This window comes from Ostrea edulis, chromosome 1 (assembly GCF_947568905.1).
Source record: "Ostrea edulis chromosome 1, xbOstEdul1.1, whole genome shotgun sequence".
In the NCBI taxonomy this organism is placed as follows: Eukaryota; Metazoa; Mollusca; class Bivalvia; order Ostreida; family Ostreidae; genus Ostrea; species Ostrea edulis.
Window position 1 is genome coordinate 61113022 of NC_079164.1, and position 24075 is coordinate 61137096.

Genomic DNA, 24075 nt, shown 5'->3' on the forward strand with positions numbered 1-24075 from the left:
TACCAAACTTCTTCAAGATATGAAGAACATTAATCCCTTTCTTTCATTTACGCCACAGGGGCTCGTCACGAATTGACTCTCTCTATTCTATATTTACACAAGGGAGGAATCCAGAATCCCAAAAATCGCTACTTCAAATTTTCATTTGTCTCCTTTTTATATTTCAAGGACGTTAAATCTAACAAGCCCTGTCTCAATCGATTGAGGAAAGATAATGGTTTGTAAAAATACCTAATACCTGTTTGCATCGGCAATAAATATGAAGAAGCAATGCATTTTCTGTCGTTTTTGAACCACAGGAACTTTTCCTCAATCATCCAAAATAGAAGATGCGTCTTCATTGGTCAATTCAATTCGCTCTTATGCTGTACTATCGGGTTATATGTTTGATCGCCGGTGTTGCAGGCACAGGGATTTTTTTATTTATTAAGGAATAATCTTTAAAAAATTTCTCTGCTATAAAACGTGTGAGAAAAAACTAAATACATGGTCTGTGTATGGGATATGATACTCAGGTGATAGAGAGGCCTTTGAGCTCGGGTTTGGTGTACAATTGAATTGACCAATAAGAACGTGTTTTCTATTTTGGGTGATTGAGGAAAAGTTCTATGATTCGAAAACAATAGAAAATGCATTGCTTCTTCATATTTAATGCCAGTGCAAACAGATATTAGGTATTTTTACAAACTATGATCTTTCCTCGATCAATCGAGACCGGAATTGTAAGATTTAACGTCCTTGAAATATAAAAAGGAGACAAATGAAAATTTGAGTCAGCAATTTTTGGGATTCCGGATTCCTCCCTTGTGTAAAAATAGATAAGACAAAATTTCGTGACAAGCCCGTGTTTACACCCATAAGAACTTAAGAAAACCTTATCTATTTTCTTCAGGTGGCTTTTCACTTTGCTATACCGGAAATGTAAACAAGAAGTGTAAATACCGAATTTTGACAAGAAAATTTTCCGGAAATCCAAGTTTCGCAAAATAAAAAAATTCGGGGCGGGTCAATTTTTGAGGGGCGGGCGGGGATGATAATCTATCAACTAAGTTGAATTGGCCTAACCCAGATCCCCACACGATGTTATATTTGAAGTTACCTTTCCAGACCTGTGATTCTTCCGTCGGAAGACAAAATCTCCCGAATTTGAGCCCCCCTTCCGTTCCTTCCGTTAAAATGTAAAATCTTCCGTCATTTCAAATTTTCAACGACAAAACTTTTCTGAGCGCCATTTTTCGATATTGATAAGGAAAAACCCCGAGACAATCGAAAGTCGTCTATTTTTCTGTCACAGTGACTGCACAGGTAAACGTCAATTAACGAGGGTACAGTAATTACTGAAGCCATTTGAGGAGTTTATTTATGATTACACAGCAATTAGTGATAATAAACAATTAGTGGATGATTAAAAAGATTGTTTTTTGGCACACGCTCTGGTGATTAGGAAGTGATACCGACAGTTGAAGTCGGACGATCTTTGATGCTGTTGAAAACTTGGTAAGGAGCAGGTGGGAAAAGAAAGTGGGCACTGAAGATGTTCGTAATATGTGTGGACAGAATGACACAATTGTATTAGAATGGATTATCTCTAACTGAACTGTATATTCAAAGATGGATACGGCAAGACAACGATGGGTGTGCACAGTTCGAATTTTCTCAATATTTATTTACACATGCATGTATAAATAGTATGTGGCCAAGTCTTGTAACATATATTTGTTCACTACACGTTTCACTGAGAGAAAAAACACGTTTTCAGATATTCAATGCAGTTCTTTTATGTGAGAACATGTTCTTTATATTATTTAGCTCACCAGTGCTGAAATCTCAAGTGAGCTTAAATTTGTTAGTAGGCCTAGATCTAATATGTTGGTCAACTTTTCTGAAAAGTGATAATTGATATAACTTGTTATCTGATAATCTCTGTAATAAATATATAAATATAACAAGTTTTTTTCTTATAATTGTGGTTTTTAAGGTATTGACTTAAGAATTATCAATGTTCTTAACACAAAAAAGGAATTATCAATGTTCTCAACACAAAAAGGATCTGATGATTATGAACTCAGACCCTTGTAACACAAAAAAAAATACTAGTAGCATGATTTCATTAGCCAATGAACACACAAAAACGGTAAAAAAAATGTCGATAAAAAATCTCCAGTTATCAGACCAAAACTCCAGCTGAAAATTTTCAAATCTCCAGTTGTGGCATGACAGTTCTGTCACAGGTCTGCCTTTCTTTTGCAAGGAAAATTTTGTAAGAAAGTAAATCTTTTGAAACAGACCAATCAAACAATGGACTGTTACATCCTTGCTATAAACTTTGAAGGATTCAACCACCTGTTACAGAATGGATGTACCGTCAAATTTGCTGAATTGGTCACCTCCATTAAGCAGATACATATCGTATGTGATCATATAAATTCCTCAGGATGATAAACCTTACATAATTTTAACTTCTTCAAGCAGTCACTCATTTGATGCAATCACCGTTTTTCATCTAGAATCATATTTCTTCCTTGCATTTAGCAGCCATTTTTGCTGATCATGGTAAAGGTGTTAAAATAGTAGGGTAGGAATGGCCATGGCAAGAGGTGTTCTTAATCACTAGATTCAGTAATTCATAACATTGAAAAAACTAGAATTTACTTAGTTATACAAATTAATTTTATCAAGCTGTTCTGATTATTTTGGGTATATCATTTTAACGAAGAATTCATCCTTCAAATGAAATATTTTTGTGATTGTTTGCGTCTAGAACGTCTCACCTGTTATGGAAAATTGTGTGCAAGGAATCAGCCTGTATTGAAATTATCACAGTTGGTCTAGACAGTGATGTAATTGAAATATTTATGTAAGATTTTCCTTTGTATATTATTAACAGCAGGAAGAAAACTGTCCCATCATGCATGATTTTCCAGAAAGATAGTCACTGAATTTTTCTCTGTTTATATAAAGAACAATTTATTTATCATGAGTGATTACAAATAATTATCAAACTTTACAAGTGTTTTGATTTTTTACAGTTTCGTTTATTTCTTTGTCATTCTGCTTTTCAAACTTTGGCTTCAATCGTTGACATATTCAATCCATTTATTGATTTACTTGAATTGTATTTGCAGATTGGGTAGTTTGCAGCTCATATGTTTTAGATTTTAGTGCATTATTTTAGAATTGATATGGTTTCTCTCTGCAGCATGCACAGTCCTGCCAGTGCCTGTCCACACCCTCGAGTTCTCCCTAACCTGGTGGCTGTGTGTTTAGCTGCCATTTATTCCTGTTTTGAGGAAAAGAAAAAGTAAGAACATCTGTTAGTAGGTGTGTGTTAATTAATTGGGTGTTAATCATAGTCTCGTGACCAATTTCTCCAAACTTTATCAATAGTGATAGGCTGTTGAAAAATTGTCAGTTAAAAGGACAAATAGAATTCATAAAAGTTGCACAGTTTGCTTGGAATAAGAATTTTTCCTATTAAGGAGCAGTAAATCTGATACAATTAATTATCACTTCAATGTATTGCATGTGGTATATTATTTCTTGGATGTGTGTAGGTGTTCCAGATGTTGCTTGTAGGTCAAGAAGGTAATGAAGTCTTAGTTTTCCTCATTTGAAGATAGGTGATTTTCAATAGCTAGGTCTTTGATCTTCTGAAGTTCTCGATCTCTTGAAGTGATCTTCAGATCCTGATTATCAAAGAGTCTACTAAAAGTTAGATGATAATTATGAAAATTAAGTGACACCAATTTTGAGATATATATGTATTTGCTGCAACAAATAAAGAATGAATCAACACAAAAATAGTTTCTTTATTCATATTTTGGATTTATCTTGGGGGAAAACAAAATTATCAATTTAAACCAGCCTCAGTTTTATGTCTGTTTAGTGTAAAACAAACTTATCAATTTAAACACTACCAGCCTCAGTTTTATGTCTGTTTAGTGTAAAACAAACTTATCAATTTAAACACTACCAGTCTCAGTTTTATGTCTGTTTAGTGTAAAACAAAATCATCAATTTAAACCAGCCTCAGTTTTATGTCTGTTTTGTGTAAAACAAAATTATCAATTTAAACAGTACCAGCCTCAGTTTTATGCCTGTTTACTGTAAAACATGAAACCAGTTGATCAAAGTGTGGAATTCTAAATTCGAGAACTCTTCATCTCTCGATGTTTTTGTATGGTCCCTTGGAGTTCAAGTTTTCAAGAATCCCCAGTATATGTATCCTGTGTGTACATATGCTATTCACTATTTTGAATTTCTCTCTTTGTAGTGCCATGCTGGATAACACCGCCGTGGAGTTGGATATACAGGAATGGGAAAACAAACTCTGCTGCTATATAGGAATGCTGAACACCATGTAAGATCAGATCACTGTCAAAGTCTGTCTAACACCATGTAAGATCAGATCACTGTCAAAGTCTGTCTAACACCATGTAAGATCAGATCACTGTCAAAGTCTGTCTAACACCATGTAAGATCAGATCACTGTCAAAGTCTGTCTAACACCATGTAAGATCAGATCACTGTCAAAGTCTGTCTAACACCATGTAAGATCAGATCACTGTCAAAGTCTGTCTAACACCATGTAAGATCAGATCACTGTCAAAGTCTGTCTAACACCATGTAAGATCAGATCACTGTCAAAGTCTGTCTAACACCATGTAAGATCAGATCACTGTCAAAGTCTGTCTAACACCATGTAAGATCAGATCACTGTCAAAGTCTGTCTTGTCTATGAATGTTGGTAAATTGACATGTTCTTCTGAAAGTAGAACTTAATTGTATGCTATGGTTTTCACTATCAGTTATATTGTTTTTCTATATTAAATGCAGGTCCACATTCTCAGACTGGCGGCTAGTGTTAGGAAGTCTTCTACAACCAATTCCATTTCCTAACGAGTAAGTTTGAAACATTTTGTACTTTGATGAATAGAAAGAAGTGGGGGCAGTAAATATGCAATTTTGCCTTGAATCAAGTTTTCGTTGTCAGATATGTATTGGCTTTGAGAATCTTAACACTGTTGACCTCATTTCAATATTGTATCCTTAAAATGAGTAAATTTATGTAAAATGAGTAAATTTATGTAAAATGAGTAAATTTATGCTGTTTGTGTAATGATTTAGATGTGGCTGTATCCAAACAACAAAATGAAAATTCAGCTGGGATTGTTAAAATATGAATAAATGGTAAAAAAAAAAAAAAAAAAAATACAGAAATGCACTTTTTGGCATGAAATCCGAGTATTCAAGTATAACGATATAATGTGTGGCATCATAAATGCATAAATACTCGAGGATCTTGCAATTGCACACATTTTCATACAATTAATGTTATTATCTTCAATGGGACAACCATTGGGGGATAAAATTTGTGTAGAGTTATAGGCAGATATGGTCTCTAATATGGTTATCACTGTAGCAACATTCAATATTTTATGATGTGTGTTGTATTGAAATGCTATTATCAGTTATAATATATTTCTATTGCAGTGCTCTTGCAAATGAGTTATTCACATCGTAAGTATTATTTGAAACATTTTTAGTATTTGATCTCCTTTAATGCAGTTTGATATTAAAAAATACAATAGAGCATCAGAGATGCAAAGGACTCTCAAGCAAAATACTGGAAAAATAAGGTCAGACTAAAAAAATGAGTGCAATGCAGAATTTTAAAAATTTCTTTTCATCCTTAAATTTTGGTCAAATCCCAATGCAATTACTACATATAGTTGCCCTTAACAACATTTTCAAAGGACTTGGTGCGATAAGAGCCATTTCTGGCCCTTAGGTTGAAATATTCATGTATTTATATTCTATGATTTCTTTGAAATTTTGTGATATCAAATTTGAAAATGTTGAGATTTATTTTTACCTGATTTGGAATATGACATCACAAAGTTGATGATTTATAACACTTTTCTTGAAAATTGTCAACTTTTCAGTTATTTTTGAAAAAAAAAATTGTGGGCTGCATGTGTTTTCCAATTTTTTTTAATGTATTTGTAACATTAAGATTTGATTTGGTTGACACATATGGCTAAAACTTACAGAAGTTAGAAAAAGTGATTTTGCCCAGTTGAAGGAAAAATGTGTGTTTATGACAGATGTACAAAGTAAATTCATAGCTAATTTTTTTTTTTATATATATATATCACTAATTTAACAACAAATTCATACAAACACTTCTGTTTTTTTATACAAAATTTACTGAAATTATATTTCTACCTTAACCTCATTCATGGCTTAACTAAATTATTATTATTCAGAAACCTAACATTCAGCTGTTTTTACTTCTTCTTTATGGCCCCGTAATAAGAAATCTGGGGGCTGATAGTTTTTGGTTTGTCTGTCTTGTGTGTTTATCAGCGAAAACTTTAAACCGGCCATATCTTTTGAATTGATGGTGATGCAACTTTCATATATCACAATGTATACCTTTTCATAAGACCTCTCTTTTAGTATCAAAATTTTTGGCCTCATGACCTTGACCTGGGATTGAAAAACTTTAACCTTAGCTATAACTTTTGAATGGTTAGCGATAGGGCTTTCATATTTCATATGTGTATTCCTTGTAACAAGGCCTTTCTTTGGGTATTATGTCTCCCCTTCCCAGAAGAGGGCCATATTGTTTTATATTTTCCCTTCTCAGAAGGGGTACATATTGTTTTGTTTTCCCTTCTCAGAAGGGGTACATATTGTTTTGTTTTCCCTTCTCAGAAGGGGTACATATTGTTTGGTTTTCCCTTCTCAGAAGGCGTACATATTGTTTTTAGTGTAAATTCTTCTTCCACTTCTGTTTCTTCTTCCACCGCTCCTCATACAAAGTTTGTCCGGGCCATAACTTTTTTTGTCGTTTGACATAGGCCTTTGATATATTCAGTATGTGAGTAAACCATGATAAGACAGTGTGTCGCGTATCATTTGTGATGACCTTTTACCTTAATCTTTTATGTAAAGGTTAAATAATAGAATTTTTTGGCATTTTTTTGTCTGGATCATAACTTTTTGTCTTTTGACATAGGCCTTTAATATTGGATATTTGAATATACTATGATAAGGCAGTGTGTCACATTCTATTTTTGATTACCTTTGACCTTGACTGTTTCCACTTTAAAGGTGATCCCCTAAAAATTCTTTTTTAAAAACAGTATGGAAAATGGAAGGGAGACATCAGTTTTAGTGTGCTAGTTATAATTACTTTACTGCCATATGGTGACATCAGTGTTTTACAAACACATCTTGTTATTTATTTCTTTAAATTTGTTTTCTGGGGAGGGGGGGGTGCTTTCTCAAGGGTTTATAATTCAGATAAAACAAATGTGAGATCTGTCAATTCAAAGTCAGTGTCATTGGTCCCTATCAACATTTCCAAAATCTTCATAACTACGGAAGAAAAAAGATATGCTACAATGTTGTGCAAAATGAATTCAGATGCCAAAATCGATATACATGTACGTGTACGTGGTTGCTAGACTTGCTCACTTTATCATTGGAAACCAAAAAAATTGAATATTTTGTATTCTCAAGGGACATACAGTAAAACTCGAATATAGCGAACACGGATATAGCGAAATTACGGCTATAGCAAAGTGAAATCGATTTCCCCGGCAAATTCTCTATGTGTTCTATATAAAAATCTGCGTCTATAACGAACACGGATATAGCAAATTTACGGATATAACGAAGTAAATTTCTATTCCCCTTGAATTAAAAATGAACGTAAAAATCACCTTTCATAACGATTTTTCCCTTTCAACCTCGTGATTTTTAACAATCTTGACATAATGCTTGACATAAAGGATCCACACTTATTACGAAATTTCTGTTGTATATTTTCAAACGAGGATGTTAACACAAAACAATACTTACATATATGTTTATTGAGAAATTTATTAACAAAAAGGAAAGAAAGAAAAAACAAGGAAAAAAACATGACACGATCAACGATTGACCAGTATTCTAAAAAGACATAGACCAGAGTTCTTGAAATTTCTTTTGAAGTGTCAGACATTTGGTCTGACACTGTTAGAAATAGTGTCAGCCCAAACAAAATGTTGTCAGTCCAGAAAAAAATGCATCGCTTTTGAGGTTTTTATGAATTTTATTTAAAATCAACTACATGTGTAACTGTATTCAATCTCCATCTCATCTATAATTTCATAAATGATCTTTCCATACCATTTCTCATCTTCCCTACACTCGGAATGAATCTTCCTCACTTTCACTATCTGAGTCACTCTCTTGCTCTATTTCTCTTACACCCTCCACTTCTCTCTCATCCTCCATTTTTCTCTGTATCCTGTACATTCCTCTCAACTTCTTTCTCATCTTCCTCTGCAATCGTTGTAACTATTTTTTCTCTCACTTTTGCCCGGGTGTAGCTGGTCTTTCATCAGTTTCGACTTTGAGCAAATTGTGTCACCAAGCAGTAGGTAAAACTGCTGCAAACAAAAGCCATTGTCTCCCAGATTGCCAGGCGGATTGAAACAATCTGTTTCTCTTCTCCTCGTAGTTCCTCACAACAGATTCCTCATGATTACATTTCACTGTGTTGCCAGATTTAGCATCGGTTTGAAAATGTCATTCTCTACCCAGAGTTCCGTGCGCTCCTCGCACTATACCTTTGTCAACGGCTTTTTACAGAAATCTTGTAAAAGTTTCTTTGATCCAACATTTATGTTTTGGACTAAATATTTAGTCATATTATGATATGTTTTTGGTGCAATCAAATTGATGATTACTGTAAATTGTTTAAAATCGCCGTTTTCTGATCATAAATTTGGAACTACTTCGTAATATGCGTATGAATGTAGGATATACACGTGGTGGAGATTTAAATGTAAACATGGAATCAAAAGTAAGAAAGGCTGTAAAAATATGATAAACTTGTAAAATAAGAGACAAACAGCTAAATGGTAAATATGCACGTATTAAAGTGTCAGTTGGCTATGAAAAGAGCCTGATGTATCACCTGTTTCCTGAACTTTTAAAGGGATAGGAAACCGAGAATGATTGTTTATATCATGTGATTATATTGTCATGTGATTCCAAGCGTTGACAGAGGTGTATGTGAAGCTTGTGTAACGCGCCCTCTGGTGAGAGAATGTGAAAATGTATGGGCCACATGGCTGCCATTTTTTCCCGGTAAATACGGACTTCGATCCCGATCTTATATCGGCCTTCAGGACCGACAATGAAGTAACTTGTGTCGGACATTTACTACTTTTATCGGATAATCCGACATTACCGACACTTTTCAAGAACTCTGATAGACTGTTTGTATGTATTACACATAATTTTGTTGACATTTTTTTTTAACATGTGCTTGTGTGATTAAATTATCCATCAAGATAAATTATCATATATAAATCAGTGTATACATATCTCTTATAAAAATATTCCTTCTTGAAAATATATAGGCTTAATTTCTCTTAGAGACAATGCAAACTGCTTTCTATTATAACTGATATACATATATGAAGAACAAATAAGTTTTATAACGAATTCGTTATATTTATGTTCCCCAAACAAAGTTTGGGAACATATTGTTTTTACTCTGTTTCTTATTATTAGGGTCTTCCGTCTTCAGCGGAAGAACCTTCTATTATTCTATTGTTGATTTTTCACTTTTCTTCTTCTTATTATTATTATTTTTATTCTTTTTTTTTTTCCTTACCGATTTTGTGCAGAGGATTTCTCAGAGATGGCTTGATCGATTTACTTCAAATTTTCAGGGTTGATGCATTGCTATCTGAAGTTTATATCTTTTTTTGGATTTTTGAAAATTCACTTCTGGTTGGAAGTTATCCCCCTTTTATCGATTTTCAGATGACCATTTTGTCCAGACAACATCTCAAAAACGATAAAAGCTAGAGTGCTGAAATTTTCAGTGATGTTAGACGACATGTTGTAGTTGTGCACATCGGTTTTAAAAATTTCCGGAAGTGCCTAGTATGGAAGCTCGGTAGGGGTTGAAAATGGAGTTTTAAAAAGTGTCCCATTTTTCTCCACGTTTTAAATCAGAACTTTTTACTCGTAAATATTTTGCTTAGACATATATAACAAAAGTTGTACAGTTTATTGAGGTCTTTCGTGTCATATCAAGAAATCGGCCCATAGGCCTCATGGCTCGCCTGAACCATTGAATTTCTGTTACAATGATTAACTTTTTTCTCACGAAACTTTTGATAAGACATGTAGAACAAAAGTTGTTCAGTTTTGCAAGATCTATCTAATGATATAAAAAAAATAGGCCTCAGGGTGTCATGGCTCGCCTGAACAGTCGAATTTGTACCACAATTAATAACATTAATAACTTTTTTCTCGAAAAACTTTTGACAAGACATGTAGAACAAAAGTTGTTCAGTTTCGCAAGCGTTAACTAACGATGCTAATAAATAGGCCTGCAGGTCTCATGGCTCACCTGAACAGTTGGGTTATTGTTGCAATCTATAACATTTTGGTCAAGAAACTTTTAATAAGACATCTAGAACAAAAGTTGTTCAGTTTTGCAAGATCTTTCGAACAACATCATGAAAAAGGCGAACGGGCCTTATGGCTTGCCTGAACAGTTTGATTAGTGTCACAATCAATAACTTTTTTCTGGAGAAACTTTTGATAACACATGTAGAACAAAAGTTGTTCAGTTTCGCAAGATCTTTCAAACGATATCAAGAAAAAGGCCCACGGGCTTTATGACTCGCCTTAACAATCTGATAAATGTCGCAATCAATAACTTTTTTCTCAAGAAAATTTTGATAGGACATGTAGAACAAAATTTGTTCAGTTTTGCGAGATATATCTACAATGATATATAAGAAAATAGGCCTCCGGGCGACATGACTCGCCTGATCAGTCGAATTTGTATCGCAGTAAATATAACATTATTAACTTTTTTGTCGAAAAAAAGGCTGACCCCTTCAATTAGTTGCCGAGAGCGATAGAGAGTCTTTAATTTATAGCACTTAAATGATCAATATTTGTAAAACATTACCGAAGTTAAATTGTACGTCTAGACAATATATTTGTATCATTATTCATGAATGAAAATCTCAGTCAAATTCTTATCTCATCACATCTAAAATTGGACGGAAGACCCACTCGTTGCTCGCAACGAGATCGCATCTAGTTATTATTATTATTCTTTTTCTCCGGTACTTTTTTGTCCGGTAGTGTTCTCAGAAACTACAGAAGGGATCGATATGAAACTTTCCAGGATGATAGTATAGCGTTTGTAGATGTGCATAGTGATAGTCATTTTGTCTGCACGTGCATGCACGCGTGCGCACGTGCATTGCAATTTTGGTACAAAAAATGGAAAATCAGAATATTAAAGGAAGCGATATAAAACCTAAATAGGATGATAGTATATCATTTGTACATATGAAAAATAATAGTTATTTTGTCAGCACGCGCACGCATGCGCGTGCACGCGCATTACAAAATTTGTACGCTAACTTTGGAATCAGTCTAACTTTTTTGTTGTTCATTGAAATGGCTTGAAATTCATATCATAGGTAGATATTGAGACCCTTAACTGATTTGCATGGTCAAAATTACCAATTTGCACGCGCATGCACGTGCGCTTCATTTTGATTGGATAATACTAAAACGTTTGTAACTATCTTATTTATGAAGCGAATGAGATGATATTCACAGCATACGTAGACAATATGAGTATTTATATATTGGTGTAACAAAAAAATGCCAACGTACATGCGCGTGCAACGTTTTTTAAATGTTCAATTTTTAAAGGACGATAACGTTTTTGTTTTTCATCAAATTCTATTGATATTAATGGTTTAGATGTGTCTTGGTACTCCTTACAAATTGCTGTGGTTAGAATTACTGCTCAGCACGTGCATGCACGTGTGCTGAATTCTGATTGGACGATTTTAAAATCGCTATAACTTCCTTATATTTGATGGAAACGTTATGAAATTCACACTGTGGGTATATGATACACATGCCTGTTGAACGACATCAACAAAAATTGGGAATCATACACGCGTGCGCGTGTATGCGCGTGCAACGCTTTCTTTCATTTTTGGGTACTGAAATGACCATATTAAACGTACTACATGTAATTAAAGGCTAAAATAAAATGATTTTTTGCTATAGATTCACAAAAACATCATTTTTTAATTGGGGGAGGTTTGGGGAACATATGTAACGGTCCCCGTTACAATTAGAACTAGTTGAATTATGAATTCACTATAAACGTATAGCGAATTACGCTTATAGCGAATTTTTATAGAGTGTCTGCAGAAATTCGCTATATCAGAGTTTTACTGTATATATCTGGAACCATGTGAGTGAAATTTATCAAAAATTCCTACTTTATTTAGATGATTATATTTGTATAGTGAGGATGTCCCTATCAATGATTCTGCCTTCATAAGGAGCCGTATTGTGTAGTAGTGGGCAAAAAAAAATATCCAAATTTCAGTGCTCCCACTGGACCAGAATTCCCTTTCGCCACTTTTTCGGGGAGCGGCGCGGCACAAATAATCACATGCTTTACAATTATTTCCATCATATTATATATTATTTTATTCATTACACTTATTTTAGCATTTTGAATCAGTTACATTACTTAATCATATTCAGCTACCATACCTAAACACTTCTTTCTGAAATAATAAGAAGTTGATTTGTTTGATAAATTTTATTATGGAAATCAAAATTCAGATAATAAATCATATAAATATAAACTTCATGATGCTACAACCCTCAGTGAAAACATTGTGTACATTGCCCGAAATACAGATGTCACAAAACATCAAGCCCAATTTAAAGTCGTATCTCAACCATCCCCTATTAAATTTCCGTTTTTGTATGGAAGATTTTGCAATTTGGACAGAATCAGATGTTTGAGCAGGTGGGGTTGACTGTAAAGCCAAACATAGTTATTTTTTTTAATTTTAGACTGACTAGGGTCAGAAGCTACAAGTTTAGTGTCAAAATAAAATGGGGTGCATAGTCTTATGAGATTAGCATTTTTATACTGTTGCGCACCGAACTTCAAAGAAATTGCTATGTCCATATTAATGGTGACCGACCGCATAATTGTTTATAAAATATTCGAACTAAAATCAAACACATCAAAATCAAAATCTTGTAATCAACGAGTTTGGCCGCAAAAACAAATAATTGATGTATTCATATATACATTATACACAATAATACGGCCAATTTAATTACCGGTTCGTTCTCTGGTTAAGAATTGACATTAATGTGGAGATGATAACACGATAATGAATAAGACTTTAAATGTTAAACAATAGACCACAGCAGGGTAAACAGCTGTCCGATGTACTTTATTACATAATCACCGACTTTTTTGCAGCCATAAATTACCTGAGGCTGTAACCAGCTCTGTGTGCACTGGAGCGACGCGAGATTTCCGGTCGCACGCGTTGACTGAATAAACAAAGTTGGACTGCATAAACAAGCAGGCGATAATGCGTCACTGACAAATTAAGGATTTAAAATACAATTTATTGCAAAAAGGGATTTTCGCCACTTTCAATTTTTTTTCGCCATTTATGAAAAAAATTCGCCATTGGCGAAAATGGCGAAGCCCAGCTCGAGCACTGCCAAATTTCATTTTGAATTGATGGCGTTTTTTTATTGGAAGGAAGCTAATTTTGACTTGCGTTAAACGATATCTGCAAAGCAGTTTACAAGATTTTCCTACGTAACTTTGATGCAGACATTCATGACTAGCTTTCTAGTCCATAATGTTACCTGCAGAGTGATTTTTCTCCACACTATTTTTCATGACCTACCACACGTTTTTGATTGGAAGTCCAGTGTCAGAGGTAGGGGGCATTCTATGATGGCCACGAGATTCTCTGTCATGAGTGGACACTACTGTGTGGGTTGTTGCATTGTATTGTTACTACAGATCGTTTGTCACAGTATTTGAATTTCACAATATTTATGGCAGATTTACATCCACAGAAACAATGAGCCAGCATCAAACCTGACTTGCTTATTTCACAGTAGGCAAGAACTTCAGCACTCTTTCCTGACAATGTCCAAACTTAGTCTTATCTTTTTCTAGTAGTGACTTTTATCTGTAAAAATCACAATGTCAGTCTTTGATTTTTTATGTGATGCCCCAGGCCGCTCGTTTCCTTTTATGTTCAATGGTCAGTGGCACTTTCTAGAGCTTGGAGTAAAAATAATTGCTTTCAAGTCTGACTCAAGTCCATTTGGACACTAAAGCGGACCCTCTCCAAGCACATGCACTTACTGTGCTGATCACTGTGGATGAGAAGTAGGAATTTTTGCAATCCATCTACAGTCATTTATGTCAAAAGATTTTCTTCCAGCCAGATCCTGGATATCGTATCTAAGACTTCCCTTCACAAAATCTTTTCAGATTATTATCCTTTAGAATGATACAGTCAATTTCATTGGTCGACGTCTGGTCACGTGAAGGGAGACAATTCCTGGCAACTGTGTTGTCTCCCTTTGGAAGATAACTTCTAGTGGCACAAGCTAGAAAGTTCTATTAGAAATAATTGAAAATATGCATGATCGTTTAATCATTAACTTCAGCGTCAACATTAACAGTCACAAATAACAATTGAGAGAAAAAAAATTCCATTCTAATGCAATTTTGCATTTCACTTGATGTTTACAATTTTGTTTTGAAATACGTTACGAAATGTTTGTTTGATGTCATGATTTTGCGTCATTCTACTGTGATGTCACAATTGAAAGCTTTCTCTTTCTCAAGCCTCAATGTTTTGCTTTCATTTATAACATAATTATATATTATATAATGACCTACATTTATTAGATATGTATCTAATAAATGTATGACATTGAGTGTAAAACAAAATAATGTATGTAGCTGAGGGTAACATTGATTTAACCCCTCGAAAACTATTGAAAATTTATCAGAATTTTCTGCAGAGAAAGTTATTACGAATTTGTTGACGTTTTGATTAAAAAAGATACATGGTACATGTACAAGTCAATAAATGTGTGATAGGTTTTTTTTTAACGTTCATATTCTTCAGGATGATAAAACTATTATGGACTGTTTAGCAGGGAGACATCACAAATTATCAGGTCTGAGTAGGGTTATCACCCTTAGGCACATAGGTGCCCTCGGGTGATAACCCTACTACGACCTGATAATTTGTGATGTCTCCCTGTTAAACAGTCCATAATTGTATATTATCATACATGGTAGATCAGGGTATGTCTGTTATTTCACACAATTTCTGTGCTGATGTGTTTCTGCTTTCACATGAATTTAGATGTTTGTATTGTCTTTTATTGATACTCACCCACTGTATGTTTTGTTGGAGATTTCAAATTGAAATGGAAACAAATCTTTTTCAGCAAAATGAAGAGTGTGCTAAAAAACATTGCCTCGGATGAAAAGTGTGATGTTCACCAAACAATCCTTGGGATCCGTGAGGGGAAGGAGGGATGGTTCCACCTGTATACCCCAGGGACAATAGGCTGTGATGACGAGGGGGAACTTTGGGGGATCATGGTAAAATAAATGTATTGTAATTTAACTCAAAATTTGCTAATACTTATTGGTCACCTCCATTAAGCAGTCATGTGTTAAGTGTTATGCAGTCATTTTGATTTCCCCAATCTGTATGATTTGTCTCTGTTGATTGTACACTTGTCCAACATGGCCAGCAGTCACCAATTTTTTTATCCAAGATTGTAAACAACCCTGTATTCAGTCAATACTGTGGTCAACAACTGACTTTCGTTTAAGGGTTCTCTGTTATGCTTATGAAAAGTCCAGTGATTTCTGAATAAAGCAGATAACTAATATACACAAGTTGAGTAGGAATTTGTATTTTTAAAAAGTTGGCCCAAATTAGTTTATTTGGTGACCAATTAAATGATTGGGCTGTTTTTACTGTAGATTTAATGTTTCTATCTTTGACATTTCAGTTGAAAACCTTGATCAGGTGTTGTTGTAAAAGAAAGAAGTTCTTAACAGAACTTAACAAAATGATTGGTCCAGTGATGTTGCTGGCCTTGAGGGAAAATGAGGCAGCAATGGAGGTCAGTATCCCTGATGTTTAGATTAAGTGATAAATATAGTTATGAAGTAAGGGAAAGAACTCCAGCAAAAATATATGGCATATTTGATTTTGTAAATACACTTTATTTTTTGTCTTTCAAAAATGTGGTAGATGTGTATTTCTGTGGTATATTTGTTTATGATTAACATGTTCAGTTGAAAAGGACTAATATTGTGAACAGGTGCTTTGTGCAATGTTAGAACTAGAGGTGGTAGAAAACGAGGACCTCAAACTACAGATGGTGACAACATTACAGAGCACTTGTAAAGGGAAACGCATGTATGCCCAGCTGTGTGAGAGACAGATAGCTCTCAGAGAACTAGTAAGACTATCTCAGTATATAATTACTCATTACAGATATAACTATTATGTGTCTATTATACAACATATCCCCCCTACAGCTGTGTGAGAGACAGATAGCTCTCAGAGAACTAGTAAGACTATCTCAGTATATAATTACTCATTACAGATATAACTATTATGTGTCTATTATACAACATATCCCCCCTACAGCTGTGTGAGAGACAGATAGCTCTCAGAGAACTAGTAAGACTATCTCTGTGTATAATTACTCATTTATAGCGCAACTATCTATTGTTGAATATTTATTCATATAACATAATCTGCTAACTAGATTTTCAATTTGGAGGGTATTACGAAGTATTAGAGTAATGATAAATGTAAAAGAGTTGTGGCAATATGATACTAGTGTGATACATTTACCAGCAACAAAAGGGAGGACCCAAGAAGCTCACGCTGCCCTCCAAGTCCACAGATTCTGACCTGGCTAAGATGCTGAGTTCTGGATCCTTTGGGAACCTGGAGTGTCTTAGTCTGGCTTTTACACATGTCACCAGTGCATGTGCCAATGACCTGATCAAACTGCCATCATTACGTTATCTAAACCTATGGTCAACGCAAGTAAGGGAGACTACCTACACTAGAATTCTGTTGAATTTCATGAGTATAGTAACAGGTTTTAAAAATGCTGATATCTTTTTTAGCTCACCTGAGCGGAAAGCTCAAGTGAGCTTTTCTGATAGCCTGTTGTCTGTCAGTCTGTCTGTCTGTAAACTTTTTACATTTTCAATTTCTTCTCCAGATCCACTGGGCCAATTTCAACCAAACTTGGCAAAAATCATCCATGGGTGAAGGGCTTTCAAGTTTATTCAAATGAAGGGGAGATAATCACAAAAATAGGGTGGGGTAATTTAAAAATCATCTTTGTAAGAACCACTGGGACAGAAGAGCTGAAATTTACATGTAAGCCGTCTGACATTGTGCAGATTTAAGTGTGTTAAAATCATGACCCCCCCGGGGAGTAGGATGGGGCCACAAGGGGGAATCAAAGTTTTACATACAAATATTTAGGGAAAATCTTTGAAAATCTTGTTCTTAAGAACCACTAGGCCATGAAAATACAAGTTTACATGAAACCTTCCTGGCAGAGTGCAGATTGAAGTTTGTGAAAATCATCTTAAGTACTATTTTACCAATTTTTACCAGTTAATTGATATCAAGCACTTTTGGTGTAGTGGCAATGAAATTGCGAATTTTATGGCATCCCCCACCCACCCCTCCCCCAAAGGCTGAGGAACAGAGCCAAAAACCCTTTAAAAACTGTAAATGTAATCTTTAAAAATTGTTTAATTTACTGTGGGACCTATAGGAGGCAATCTGAATAGTCAGGATGAGCAATGATTTTTCTACTAATCTTCTGAAATTTATGAACCCAGGGTCAGGAGCTTTGGTAATAATGTAGGGCGCTATGGCAAGCAGTCAAGCAAAATTATATCTGAAAAACTTGCATGACCTAAAAGTGGAAGCCATTTAATATTCATCAATACTAAAATTCAAAAATATGTTTTGCATCTTTTAGTATGTCAGTGTCTTGTCTCAGATGATTGATACACAATAGATGTACATACAAAATAAAAATATAACAACTTGTGTATCCATTATTATTGATTGTTCGTTAACTGACACTAAATCATGAATTGTTGAAATGGAGATGTAGACATGGGTTTATTGATTAATCTATTTCTATAGTTTGGAGACAATGGACTTCAGCTGATATCAGAGTACCTACAGAAATTACAAGTTCTCAATTTGTGTGAGACTCCCGTTACAGACAAAGGACTGTCCTGTTTAGCTAGTGAGTGACGAAATTCAAATTTATAAGATATATGTCTAATCTGTTTGAATATCCCACTTTTGATTTGATTTGATATTTTACGTAGATTTGTATATTAGTAAAAAATGAGAGAGCTGAAATAAACTGCTATGGAATTTACAATAATGCATACATTAGTATGTGTACACTGTTATTTATTGTAATGTATTTCATTTTACCATTGTCTGAATTCTGTTGCAATATCAAAATTACATTTTAGCTTTGAAGAATCTCAGAAAACTTAATTTGAACAGCACCAGTTTATCCAAACTAACATTTGAAGGACTTGTGGTAAGAGCAACAGAGAGGGAGAAACAAAATTTAAATAGTAAAGTAAATGATATGTTATTATATGTTGGTAATATCTGATTGTGATTTATGCAATGAAAAATCAAATTCTTCTTGCAGGAGAAACTGCCAGCATTACAGGAGTGTGATGTGAGGTACACAGATGCCTGGTGATAACTTTATAGTACAAACTCTGTTCTCATAATTGCTGCATGTGACCATCTTATGTTGTATGACTGTGAACAAAAAACAGACAGCAAGCCATGAGAGTGTCATTTCACCATGCAAGAAGAACCAAGGATTGCCGGTTTGCACTAGCATTTCCTTTCCGTACCACAAATGTTTCATGAAAGGGCATGGGTACGTGGAAAGTAAAAAGGCGCTACCACCAAGATATACCTCTGGGGAAATTCTTTTCCATGCCATCTGCTAGTGGGAAGAAATTGATAAACAACACTTGGATACGACTTTGTTTCTTGTGATTCTTCAAGGAGATACTATCAATCATGAAATTATCTGCTTGTTGATAAAAGAGTACTCGTGGCATACTTATTTGCATTTGTGCTTTTTCTTAGTTCTAGGTGTTGTTATTTGTTACCCCACGTTACTGTTCATGAGAAATATGTCCTCATTAAGGGTGAATGCAGAAGTGTTTTCATCTTTCCCCAACAAAACAATTATCTCTCCCCCCCCCTCTCCCCCCCCCCCCCCCCCCCCCCCCATTACTCATTACCATCACCTGTACATTTGGCCCATGTTTAGCTTTTCTGAATTGTAAGTAGAAGGTAAAATCACATACCGGTCGTCAGACACGACGTATTATGTTATGGGCTGTCCGTCCGTCCATGTGTCCTTCCAAGGTCATGTTTTCTGGACTTTTCTGTAACGGATTCATATATAGCGTTTAAGTTTGGTCACAATTTCTCCCTCAAGAAGCATAAGACTGAGGTTGCATTTCAGCTGGATTGGTGCACGATGACCTACTTTAAGGCTAAAAGTAGGTCAAACAGTTATATGGACTTTATTTCGTTACGGATACAGATATTGCCCTGAAATTTTGTCACAAGTTTCCTCTTGGAGGAATACAAGTTCAGTTTGCATTTCAGCTGGATTGGTGCACTGTGACCTACTTTAGGGCTAAAAGTAAGTCAAATAGTTTCCTGGACATTTTCTCATTATGGATACAGATATGGAGATTTTGTCATCACTTTCTGACAGGCGTATGATGTACCATTTGCAGTACTAGTGTTGTCTTATAATTTCAAAATAGATTGGCAGGTGATTTGCTTGATCTTTAATGATATGAATCTACATGTATTGTTTCTACCAGTATTCATATTTCATGCTTTGAAATAGTGATTTACGCAATATTTGTGTTGCCTGCTATGCATAGAGGACACTGCAGGATAACTTTGCCAATGTGTCATAAGTCTGTCTGAGTGAACTCCTCTTTTCATGTTTAGTACTTACAATTTCATGAATACTTCATGAATACTCACCATAGTAAAATCCAACACCTAATGGAAAGGCAAGTTCTTCAAAGATCAAGTCCATGGCAGGCAACACAATATTCTTTACAACACTCTACTTTTCAATTGTAGAATTTGTTATTTCTTTTGTTTATGTAAATTATATATTGTTAAGTTTGTTTTGAGGAAGCCAGACATTGATCTTCTCGTTTTATCCACCTTTTAAGTATTGTTTTTCTGTTTCTGTGATGAACTGATCTTTCTTTATGCCAGGTGCTGATTTTATAAATATACTGTATATGTTTCACTTGGGGGAGGGGGGTATGTGTGTTATTTTAATGTTTGTAAAGGAAGCATTACATAATGCATAAATCTCTCACTAGGGGGCGCATTACACAATGCATCAATCTCTCACCAAAGGGCGCATTACACAAGCTTCACCCACATTTGTCAACACTTGGAAAATAGTTTCAGCATCATTTAATTACATGATCTAAACAGTAGAAATGGTGGTTGACAAGTGTGCAAAATGCATGGGAGGGGGGGGGGGGGATAATTGGACTGTTTTGTAGAAAATAACTGAAAGGTGAAGATCTCACTCAAAACCTGATAGTGATATGTTGTAAAATATGATTTGATGCATTCATTGCTGTTTTTCTGAACTTAGTTAACATGTGGATTTGTTTAATTTCATGTGTAAATAGGTGTATATTCATTCATGATTAGTCCAAGGTTAAGGGAAATGAAGGAATTTACGTGATTTGATTAAAATGACTAGTTTCCATCAATTGAAAAATTTATTTTCAAGCAACAAAACGTTATCAGAATTTGTTGTATGCATTATTATGATTACAGAAATGTTGTTAAAAGGGTTTTCACAGAGATGTAGGTAAAACTTGTATAATGCGCCCCTCTAGTGAGAAAAATTACAGTGCATATCACTAGGGGTAAGGGGCCAATTTTTTCAAACAATCTTTGCAAACTTTACCCCTACTTTTCAGCAGTCAAACTTTGGTTCTTATCTTTCAATACATAGTAAAAGATTCATTATGTCATTGTAGGAAAAAGTCTACACATTGTCATACCTATATATTACACTATGAAGACTTTCTAGTTTGATTTATAAATGAAGTGGTAATTTATCTAGTCATTAGATTGCTAACGCAGTGTAAAAGATGGGAAAGAGATGTTCAAACTATGAATAGCCTGTCTCGAATATTGTATTACCGATGATGCGTTCTTTGACGTAATAATTTTCTAGTGTACTTGTATACTAGTATATGTATATACAGTTCATAGCTTATTGTAGAAGATCCCCCGCACCCACCCCTTACTCCCTCAGAATTATTTAGACTTTGTGAGTGTAGGAATATTTAGTGTATAGTATATATATCATTTTATCTCAGTAGTACAATTTTAATATTTATGTTGCCGTGTTTTAATCTCACATGTAAGCATTATGTCCTTGTTGCATTAATGTTATCGATTGTTCATCCTTTCATTTGATTCTAGTCCTTGAGAGGAATACAGTATTTCTCTGTTTATACAGAAGTGGAATGTTTATCTAGTGGTCATTGTGTACAGTTATATTATAAAATCTCCACATCCACACGTTAGATACGAATAAATGGTAGTGCACCAGAGACTGATCTCTCCTACAGAACCTTTCTCCCTATCAAGTTGTGTTCCATTTGTAGTGACAGTAATCCACCACATAAAGGTGCTATCCTTTCTACAATTCTTATAAAGTAAAATTTCTGTAAACAGTCATAGTCAGGTGTCTGTAGTACTCTGTACATAGTTTTAAACTTTCTGTGTACTGTCATATGAAATATACTTAGAGGTTTATTTCTTTCAAAATTAGTAGGAAAATTGTTGATATTGGATAAAAACAAACAGTTGGCTTGTATATACAGTTGTAGTATCTAATGATAATCCAATATATCCTACTTCTTTGTAGTTTTAAGATTGTTTCAAGTTTTTTTTATGTGTTTAAGTAAGCTGGGCAGGTATTTTCCCCAAATGTTGCATTTCTAGTCAGATATTCAAGCATGTCTATATATTCTACAAAGTTTCTCCATCAGTTGACATGGTGCCTTAAATCTATATTTCTATTTATTGTTTTCATTCAGTTTCATCACTATATTACAGAGTACCCATCATAGAAGGGGCTCATGCTTTGTATCGGGGCAATATGTCTTTTATTTCAGATACTAAATCTTAATTTTTTGTAGGGTTCATATTTGTAAATCAATAGGGTTGATCTGGTTAAAAACCCAAACGAGTGCAATTTAATGTACAGGTTAATTCATTGTACATGTATACATATTTATTTATACATTTATCCCACCCAATGTTTCTCAATATATTTTGTACATGAAGTATATAGGCATATCACGCATTTTATTTTCCTGTTCACTTCTCGGCAATCCTACAAAATATGGGAACAAAGACTGTGTTGACGGCATTGGGTTATTTAAGTTCAACTGCAGCCAGACTGTTCAATCTGATTTTCAGGTGGGGGGTTGGGGTCATACGGGATGGGTGCGAGTCTATGTTCAACGCATGAAGCTTACAGCTTACTTGCAGGTTGTCGAGGGTAGATTGCTTGTGAGGTTGACTTCTTTACTATATATTATACATGTATCAGCATTTTTCTACATCTGAGAGTGCCATGATGAACTTAGATGTTCTGTGATAATTGTTGTTTTTCGCCATTCCATTTGTAATGTTTTTATTATTTGCATGAACAAATTGGTCTTGAAAGTGATGTAGTGGAAAATATTTCATTTAAAGTTTTTAAATTCTTAAAGGCCAAACATTTTGTTTTATAAAACAAATTCAATGTTTTCAGAATATTAGGGGATATATTTTCTATGTGCTGAATTTCAGTTTGTAGACGCATTAGAAATATATTTTGTTTGGAATGGCCATTTGATAAAAATTGCAGTTTTATTTCACACTCCTGAATTCATAAGATGCATCAATGCAATAGAGTTCAATTTGAAATGTTTCAAGCTACATGACATATAGCATCATCAGTTAATGACCATTCTTACCAAATGAAGGCAGTTAAGAAATCATGACATAGTTTTTCATGGCTGTTTTGCTTTAATTAAATGTTGCTTGCTTTTTCATATGTTTATTGTCAAATCTGATCTGATAAAATTAAATGTTTCAAAATATTCTTTGTGTTATTTGAAAATACGAGGAAGAGGGGTTATACTGACAGTCTGGTGTGGATTTCCTAGAAATTAATGTACTAACTAAACACTAGAAATTAATGTACTAACTAAACACATAAATGAATCTTCAACTTGTTGATGGTCCTCTGGATACACATCTTGCCAATCATGGGGTGTATGTTTAGTTCAGAAACAGTTCATTTGATCCAAAGATGACATTGTGTCATTTTGTATCAGACCATATGATATGGTGCCCAGAAAAATGTTTTTAACTATCTGGGAGCTGTCATTCATACTCTAGTGATAAAATCTTAAAAGACTTTAGTTTTTAGGTCGCCAGAGTCACTCAGGTAGCCTTTATTGCTATTGGTCTGTGTGTGTCGTCCGTTGACTTCTTCCCAGAAACTACTGGGTCAATCTTGACCAAATTTGGTATGTAGCATCCGTAGGTGGAAGAGACTGGAAAATGTCAATTTGATGACCCCACACCTTAAAGGGTCTTAATTTTGGGGTAAAATTGATGTACATGCATTTCTTTAAAAAATTTTTACTCCTGGGCATCTAGCAGAGAGATTGAGTATATAGTAATGATGAGCAAGGAAGCTTCTACCAAAATTGTAAATTTCATGACCCCTGGGGTAGGGGTTCTGACCCTAGGGTGCAATCTAATTAAAATTAGATGTTGGATCCGCTCGCATACTCGTTACACAAACATCTAACAACATCCCGTAGAGGGTCACGTCAGAGGTCAAATTCGATTGACCAATGAAATCACCGCTGGCAAAATCATTGAATGTTTGTTGAAGCCGATAAGTCTAGAGTGATACCGAATTTGACCTCTGACGTGACCCTCTATGGGATGTTTTTAGATGTTTGTGTAGCGA

The 24075-nt window shown here is 34.6% G+C and overlaps 1 protein-coding gene across 2 annotated transcripts in view; it reads left to right on the forward strand.

Moving 5' to 3' along the window:
* LOC125648792 (C-Maf-inducing protein-like) overlaps positions 1 to 23192 on the forward strand; it is a 61756-nt gene extending 38564 nt beyond the window's left edge. Inside the window, exons 9-19 of one of the 2 annotated variants that reach the window (XM_056155700.1) lie at positions 3200 to 3301; positions 4274 to 4360; positions 4837 to 4902; positions 5494 to 5520; positions 15367 to 15523; positions 15943 to 16056; positions 16258 to 16398; positions 16803 to 16997; positions 18126 to 18231; positions 18470 to 18540; positions 18658 to 23192. In XM_056155700.1, coding sequence (XP_056011675.1) covers positions 3200 to 3301; positions 4274 to 4360; positions 4837 to 4902; positions 5494 to 5520; positions 15367 to 15523; positions 15943 to 16056; positions 16258 to 16398; positions 16803 to 16997; positions 18126 to 18231; positions 18470 to 18540; positions 18658 to 18711 — 1120 coding nt within the window. In that variant the 3' untranslated portion in view covers positions 18712 to 23192. Of the gene's footprint in view, positions 1 to 3199; positions 3302 to 4273; positions 4361 to 4836; positions 4903 to 5493; positions 5521 to 15366; positions 15524 to 15942; positions 16057 to 16257; positions 16623 to 16802; positions 16998 to 18125; positions 18232 to 18469; positions 18541 to 18657 lie in introns of those variants that run through there. The other variant, XR_008800314.1, reaches the window with a different exon arrangement.
* The last annotated feature ends 883 nt before the right edge of the window (positions 23193 to 24075 follow it).